This window comes from Triticum dicoccoides, chromosome 5A (genome assembly GCF_002162155.2).
Source record: "Triticum dicoccoides isolate Atlit2015 ecotype Zavitan chromosome 5A, WEW_v2.0, whole genome shotgun sequence".
NCBI classification, from domain to species: Eukaryota; Viridiplantae; Streptophyta; class Magnoliopsida; order Poales; family Poaceae; genus Triticum; species Triticum dicoccoides.
In genome coordinates this window covers 534,645,313-534,653,483 of record NC_041388.1, presented here as the reverse complement: position 1 = coordinate 534,653,483, position 8,171 = coordinate 534,645,313, and the positions used below count along the sequence as shown (strand labels likewise).

Below are 8,171 nucleotides of genomic sequence, written 5' to 3'. Positions count from 1 at the left end.
TACTTTATCCTCGATGCCTATTCGTGGACCATTTTTGACACTGTTTCTGTGTGTCTGGTTTGACATACACGGTGGAGATGGCTTAAGAAAACAAAAATGATGTCCCAACACTTAATTCATCAGTTTCCACTCATTTCTATCACTAAATATATATACGCCCTACGGCCATGATATGCCCGTCGCTTTGCATAACACCATGTGACAGGTTTTCAGTTTGCAAGTTTGCAACTCACCGTTTTCTTTTCCCTGCTTATAACCATGATGAAAATATTTGCTACCATTATTCCAAAATGGACACGGTCTTCTTTTCTAGGTTCACCTATATCCTAATCATTTAAGTCGGCTTGTTGTAAACAAGAAAAATTCGCTGCCTGATGTGTACTGAAATCATCGACGGATAATTTGAAAATATGATAATCTTCTTTTTTGCATTTGAAAAATACGTTAAACTTGTTTAAATAAAATGGTAGTAAAACTTTCAGTGGTTCAAGTATATGACTTCAATGAAATTGGATAATGAACTAGATAAGGACCATACACAATCTCAAGTTTTTAGCAGAGTGATGCCTCCTCCGAGAAAAGAAACACGCCCTTTTTTTAGAAGACAAAAATAGTACGAGTCGAGAATACTAGCAGCTGAGGACGGGTGCTCGCTAACAGGTTAAAAGTGATCCTACCGGTGCTAATCTCTGAGGAGCAAAGTGCGTTTGTCCCCGATAGGCTCATCACGGATAACATTCTAGTTGCATATGAATGTGTTCATGCTATCAGGAAAAGAAGCGGGAAGAAGCCACTGTGCGCAGTTAAGTTGGATATGATGAAAGCGTATGACAGGATTGAGTGGAGCTTTTTGGAAAGGATGATGATGAGATTCGGCTTTGATGGAGCATGGATACAGATGGTTATGTGTTGTGTTACTTCTGCTAGGTTCTCAGTGAAGCTTAATGGTGGGCTTTCTCAAACTTTTCTCCCGTCCAGGGGTCTCCGTCAAGGGGATCCCTTATCACCTTATTTGTTCCTGTTTTGCGTGGAAGGTTTCTCAGCGCTACTAAAAAATGCTCAACGGGTTGGAGATTTGAAGGGGGTATCTTTTGGGAGCACTGGCCCCATGATAACCCATCTTTTATTTGCGGATGATAGCATTGTTTTCCTTGAAGGGTCTCAGGATAAGCTTGAAACGCTCAAGACCATCTTGGTGGATTATGAAAAGGCCTCAGGACAAAAGGTGAATTTGCAGAAATCTTCTATCTTTTTTCGGAAAGGCAGCACGGAGGAGAGCAAGGAACAACTAAAGGTGGTCATTGGAATTCAATCGGAGGCGTTAAGTGAGAAATATTTGGGTCTTCCTACCGTGGTTGGCAGTTCTAAAGGAGGAACTTTCAAATACCTTAAAGAGAGTGCGAAGGGAAAAGTGACGGGATGGAAAGGGCAAGGTTTGTCTAAGAAAGCTCGTGAGGTTTTGGTCAAGTCCGGGCTACAGTCCACTCCAACTTTCACCATGAGTTGCTTTCAACTCACCATAAAATTGTGCGGGAACCTGACTTTGATTTCTTCAAACTATTGGTGGGGGGAAGCAAATGGTGAGAAAAAGGTTCATTGGATAGCTTGGAAAAAGATGTGCTTAAGTAAAAGAGAGGGAGGAATGGGTTTTAGAGACATGGAGGCTTTTAATCAATCTCTCTTAGCAAAGCAAGCTTGGCGATTATTACAGCAACCGAACTCGCTTTGTGCTCGCATTCTGAGGGCGAGATACTACAAGGAGGGTTCCATTCTAAATGCAACTTGTCCGAAAGGTGCTTCCTTCACTTTCCGGAGCATTTTGTATGGAAGGGATCTGCTACTAGACGGGTTGATCTGGAGAGTGGGGGATGGTTCAAGCATACGCATACACCACAACAATTGGATACCTCGCACGGGTTATCTTCGGCCATTGGGCCGGAGGTACGTGCCGGGGGTGACGCGGGTGTGCCATTTGATGAACGAGACTGGAGATGCATGGGATCGGGCCAAACTGGACATGATGTTTTCCCAGGATGATGTACAGGATATTTTGAAGATCACGATGGGTGGCGCCGGGACGGAGGATTTTCTCGCGTGGAACTTCACCAGCAATGGACAGTTCACGGTCAAATCGGCGTATCACTTATGTATGGAGAAGAAGAAAGCAAGGGCGGGACGGCCGGGACCTTCGTCTTCGGTGGCAGAGCACCGAGGTTGGACGACTCTGTGGGGAGCCAGCGCGCCGGGCAAGGCGATAATCCATGCTTGGAGGTTGATTAAGAATGGCTTGGCTGTCGGAACGGAGCTGCTACGTGGACACATTAAGGAAGGAGTATTCTGTCCGGCATGTGGACGTGAAGAAACAATACTGCACCGCTTCTGGTATTGCCATCATTCAGTTTTGTTTTGGAAAGAGTTAGGCTCAATATTGTGGCCACCCCACCCAGCTCGACGAGTTCCCAGGGCCAACTAGCGGCATGGTTGCTTCAGTGGGTGTCGGAGGCGGATGACGAAGCTAAAGCCATTATGATACAGGGGCTATATACGTTGTGGCTGGCAAGGAATGACACTCGAGAAGGGAAGAAGATTGATGATCCGGTGATAGTTGCAGGAAGGGTAGCCGGGTATCTATCGGAGTGGAAGAGCGTTCATGCTGAACGAGCACCTAATGTACGACAGGCCTCTGTGGAGAAGTGGAAACCACCGGAATTAGGATGGGTGAAAGCCAATGTGGATGGTACCATGGCGAGGTCAGAGCAAGCGGGAGGTGGGGGAGTTATCCTCCGAGATGAAAATGGTGCGTTCAGAGGGGCTGCTAGTTTTTTCTTTCCTGGATGCTCAAATCTGTAGATAGCCGAGCTATTGGCGTGTAAACGAGCGCTTCAGTGGGCAGTCCAAGGAGCATACAAAGGCTACACTTGGAAACGGACTCGCAAGTGGTGGCGGGAATGCTGGTGAGTGAGGAGAAGAACTTGTCACACGCTGGATAAGTGGTAGAACAAATTAAAACTCTGATCAAGGCAAGAGAACATTTCAAGCTCACCTGGGTTCGGAGAACGGCAAATGGAGCTGCACATGCATTGGCTAGACGTGGTGTGAGTTCTAGTGATTCGGTTTTTTGGGACTTGGTCTCCCCAGATTGTATTTTTAGCATTGTTTCAGACGAAATTCCTAATTTAGTTTAATAAAGTGGAATTGGAACTTTCAAAAAAAAAAAAGCAGCTGAGGACGGGGAGCGAGCGAGAGTGACCGAGGCTGCTGAACCACCGTTGTTGCGCTCCAATCCCCTTCTCTACACCTCTTTATAAACCCCTCGTGGGCAGGGTGCTTCTCCAGTTCCTCCCGAGCTCCAGTCCAGTCTTTCTTCTTCACACCACCCGCATCCATGGCTGCCTCCTCCACTCAGCCCCTGAACCCTGCTGCTTTACCCTTCGTTCCCGTAGCCTCCGCCCCCTTGAAGCTCTGCCCCCCTGTCTCGTCCTCCCTGCCGGTTGGCTTCCCCCTCCCGCCGCAGTGCTTGCTCCCGCCGCCCTCGCTGCCGCCGCCGTGCGCGTTGTCCGTCCCGCCCTTGCCATGGGTGCAGGTGCCTCCTCCCCCTCCGTGTCAGGTAACTGTGTACTGCAGCCCGCTATCGTGTCCGGTGACGGTGTACTGCATCCCTCCGCCGCCGCAGCCACCGCTGCTATCGGGGAAGAGCTGCTGCAGCACGGAAACCGTCGACGGCGCCAGCGATAGGTCCCTGAAGGCCGAGGTGGAAAACCGCCCCTCCCCTCGCTCTGTTCTCTCACCCAGGAGTCCCGCCTCCGTCTCGCCGCGGACGCCGAAGCCGAGGGCGGCCCCTCGGCCTATGGGCAGCAAACCTGCCTTCGACCCAAGCAGCGGCAAGACATCTCTCATGATCTGCAACATCCCCAACGGTTTCTCGTAAGTACTCCCTTGTCTTTCTTTTTCAATCCACCGGTTCTTGTTGATTAAAAGCTGGGTCTTCTTTTCTGTCGCTCGCAGGAAGCGGAGGATCATGGCGATTCTAGACCAGCACTGCGCCGAGGAGAACGAAAAGCTCCGGCGGTGCGTCGGCGGCGGCGGCGATAAGGCCGTCAAGTCGGAGTACGATTTCCTCTACGTCCCAATCGACTTCCGGTACGGCTACGGCGTTTCCTGATGTTCGCCCCATCGTAGTACTAGTGCGTGTCGTCCATGGCTTCTCTTCTGTGTGAATACAAGCTGACCTCGGCTCGTTTGTTGCGCAGAACGAAGTACAACAAGGGGTACGCCTTCGTAAACATGACGACGGCGACGGCGGCGCATCGGCTGCACGAGTTCCTCCACGGCCACTCTTGGGCGGCGACGGGCTCCAAGAAAGTGTGCGAGGTCGTGCACGCAAGCATCCAGGTACGCACGCACGCGCGCAGCTCCATTTATAGACCGCCACCCTTGTCTCCGGCACCGGCGACATGGCTCCATGTATGATTTGAACCGCCCGGCGTGCTAACCAATGGCATGGCTCGCAGGGTGCTGATGCGTTGGTGAAGCATTTCTCCGGCTCCAAGTTCCCCTGCGGCAACGGGAACGAGGAGTTCCTGCCGGTGCGCTTTGGGCCGCCGCGGAGCGACCGCAGGCCGACGGCGGAGCGCGTGATCGGCCAGGCGGTGGTCCGTGGAGCCCGCTGCTGAGGCGCTGAGCAGGCCTGTTCCGCGCACTAGCTAGTCGCCGTGATCCGCTCTATCTTGCATTCTATCCACGCTATGCTATGCCATGGATAGATAGAACGGGAGATAGACGACTTATCATAGGCTGGCTTGAGAATTTACCTTATAATTTCCTTGCTTGTCTCCTTGTTCAAGTATGCATGTGTTCTCGAGGTTTAATTTGAAGTTTGTATGAGTATCAAATGTGTCAGCTGCCTGGTTTATTATCTGGAAGCCTCTTTATGAACTGGCAGTACTACTAGTAGTATTATGTTTTGCACTATGTATAAATGTCTGTGACATGATACCTAAAAAATGTTTCTTCTAGATTTAGAGATGGTGATCGTCATCGGGGTTCACTCATACAAATTTCGAGAGATTCTAACTCAAGCTGAATTCCTTCAGAAAGTCATTTACTCGATGATTGAAGTGATTGCATCTATATTTTCACAGAACGGTCATGCTGTTTGAACTCCGGCTACTTGCAGGCTAATGACAAAATTCGCCTATGTGCATGTGATTTGCATTAATGACAAGTACTATTTAAACTTGTAGGTTATTAATGTATTAAACCTAGAAATGTTTAAACAGTGTTTCGTCTGAGTGAAAGTGGCATGCAATGTTCATGAACATATTGATGCTCCGACTTCTCAATATTTAGGAATCATATTTCGTATTAAGAAATCATCCTAAGAAATCCTACTTCAATATGTACATCTACTGGATCATATTATTTACGCAAATGTAAATTGATTTATGACATATTAACCATGTAACTAATTTGAGAAACTATATTTTATTTTTACAACAGAAACTTGTGCACTTATAAATTATCATAGGGCATAGTACAAACAATATAATATTTAAATACCATATCACAATATTGTTATTCTAAAATCATGGGATGTCGAATTATTAAGAAAAACAATACGTCAAGATGTACATAAACATGCATCTCGCAAAAAAAAATACACATGTCGCTAACTTTATTTTAAATGAACATACACAAATCAAAGTCTCAACTTTGATGGCAAAGGGAAAATATCTTTGTGGAAAGAGAGATCGCTAAATAAAATCAATTTTTAAATTGTATTTACCATATTTGTATTGCCATAAGGGCCCTCGACAGGATTAAATTATCCTCTAACTTCCCCTTTGCTATTGGGAGGTAAGAGGGATCATCTAAGAGGTATGCGATCATTTATTGGGATTTTATGGGATCCTATATATTTAAGGGCATTTTTAACCGATCCCCTAAAAGACCATAAGGGCGTAAAATTTCTGATTAACTCCCTTATGGCGGACCTAGCCGATCCCCTAAAATAGTTAACGGAGTAAATTTTTTACTCTAACTTCCTATTTCCCCCAAAAGTTTCCTAAATTTAGTCGAACTTTCTCGGCCGAGTAAAATTGAGTCTTTCCCTCCCGCGCTCACCGCCACCACCGATGACCTCCGAACCGGCCGGAATGGATAGCCAATACCCCCTACTCACCCCGTCGGCCTTTGGCGCCGGCGAATCGCTGCTGGAATCCACCACGCGCCGCCATAGGTGGCGAAAAGAAGCTAGGAGATGAAAAAGAACCACCGCGTCCAAGCGCCGGCTCCAACCGCGCCAATGGTGTCCGACGTGGCCACCGCGTCTCCCGCAACGGCATGCCACCTTCCCGCCGCACCTACCGAAGGCAAACAGTCTCGAAAGCCGACGGCGGCGGCGGCGACGCTCGCCGAGGTGGCCGCCAAGAAGAAGACGAAAAAGACCATGATGCCGGCTCGTGCAAGGCCTACACATCGTGCGGCAACTCCAGCTGCCCCTACGACGACTGCTCTGGCGGGAGCGGCAGCCGCGGCCGGCAACAAAAAAGGTGGCCGCGAAGTGCTTGATGAAATGTCAACAAGGTAGAAAACTCATGCCCCGTTGGAATTGTATAGTGACTATTCGTGATCGGCAGTGAGGGTTTATAGTGCTTGCTTTGACTTTGTAGAGCGGCGATGACCACGACCAAATTCCTCGCATCGTTGGAGTCCTCAGCCACCGTTGGCCTTGATGATCTCAACTATGGTGACTCGTTTTTCAATCATGCGGCCACCCAAGACACAGAGTAGGCCGAGGAGGAGGTGGTGGAGGTGACCGAATCAAGCATCAAGGCCGCAAGGACCCACACCCAAAACTACAACTAAAAGGAGGACCTTGCACTTTGCGATGCTTAGTGTGCCATCTCCATGGATGCAACGATCGGAACAGATCCAACCAAGACCATGTTTTGGGAGAGCATCACCGACTTCTACAACTCCTCCGTGGACGTGCGATCAAGTCGTACACAAGGTTCGCTTGGGCGTCGTTGGAGCACCATCCATGATCAATGCAACCGATGGTCCAGTTGCATCGACCAAGTGAATCATGCTCCACCGAGTGGTGTGCAAGTGGCGGAGTATGGCCTGTACATCCAAGAGCTATTCAAGCATCTAAGCATTAAGTTCAGCCACAAGCCCTTTACTTTGCATCAGTGCTACAAAGAGCTATGCAAGAATGAGAAGTGGATCCAAAAAATTGTGGAGACCACTCTGAAGGGGTCAAGGTTGAGCATATCCATTGAGGATGACGATGAGGTTGATGAAGATGCCAACAATTGACTAGAAGGAAACAAGATTACAAAAGGAAGAAAGAAAGAAGAGGAATGCATTTGGTGGCACTTACAAGGATGAACTTGTGGCAATGATCGAGTCGAAGAAGGTGTTGGCGGCTTGATGCAAAGAAGACAAGGTGGCGAGGTGGAATGAGCTCAAGGCCTTCGAGGATGAGAAGTGGAAGACCAAGATGGCAACCGAAGAGAGAAATTTGTGGGCCGAGGAGCGTAGGCTTTGCACTCGATGAGGAAAGAATTCGTGATGCGATGGAGGTCGAAGAGCGTGCTATCATGTTCATGAATCCAAACACAATGGACGAAACCGCAAGAAAGTATTGGGAGCTCACTCATGGAGAAATTTTGGCCTATCTTCGGAATGTTGATGGTGGCCGAGGGGGTGGTGATGATGCTCATGGTGATGGTGGTAATGGTGGTGGTGGTGATGGTGATGGTGATGGTGATGGTGGCCGAGAGGGTGGTGGTGAGGGTGATGGTGGCCGAGGAGGTGGCAGCGTTGATTTCTTTGTGGATGACCTCATTTGAGTGGTGGTGGCCGAGAGGGTGGTGGTGCATGCCAAAGATTGGCTCGATCCATAACATATACATGCTAGTTTTATGATGATTTTGAATCAAACACTGTGTTTGAAGTGATGTCTTTTGTGTGAAATTTCCATGTTTAAATTTGGAAACGCGATGATGAAACTTTATGTTATGACTATTATTGCTATCCATGCTTTCATTTGAATGATTTTCATATATGTATTGTGTAGTATTTGAAGTTGGTGCAGTTAGGACACAAAATCAAGACAAAATTATATTTACTCCACTAACTTTTAGGGGATCAACTAGGTGCGGTCA

The 8,171-nt window shown here is 48.1% G+C and overlaps 1 protein-coding gene and 1 pseudogene across 1 annotated transcript; both read left to right on the top strand.

The window, feature by feature from the left end:
- The first annotated feature begins 3,385 nt into the window (after positions 1–3,385).
- On the top strand, positions 3,386–4,900 carry LOC119297749 (protein MEI2-like 6). The gene is made up of 4 exons (XM_037575411.1): positions 3,386–3,924; positions 4,006–4,140; positions 4,251–4,392; positions 4,512–4,900. The coding sequence occupies exons 1-4, from the start codon at positions 3,386–3,388 to the stop codon at positions 4,671–4,673; spliced, it is 978 nt and encodes a 325-aa protein (XP_037431308.1). The 3' UTR covers positions 4,674–4,900.
- A 1,404-nt stretch (positions 4,901–6,304) lies between these two features.
- On the top strand, positions 6,305–7,910 carry LOC119299897 (annotated as a pseudogene).
- The last annotated feature ends 261 nt before the right edge of the window (positions 7,911–8,171 follow it).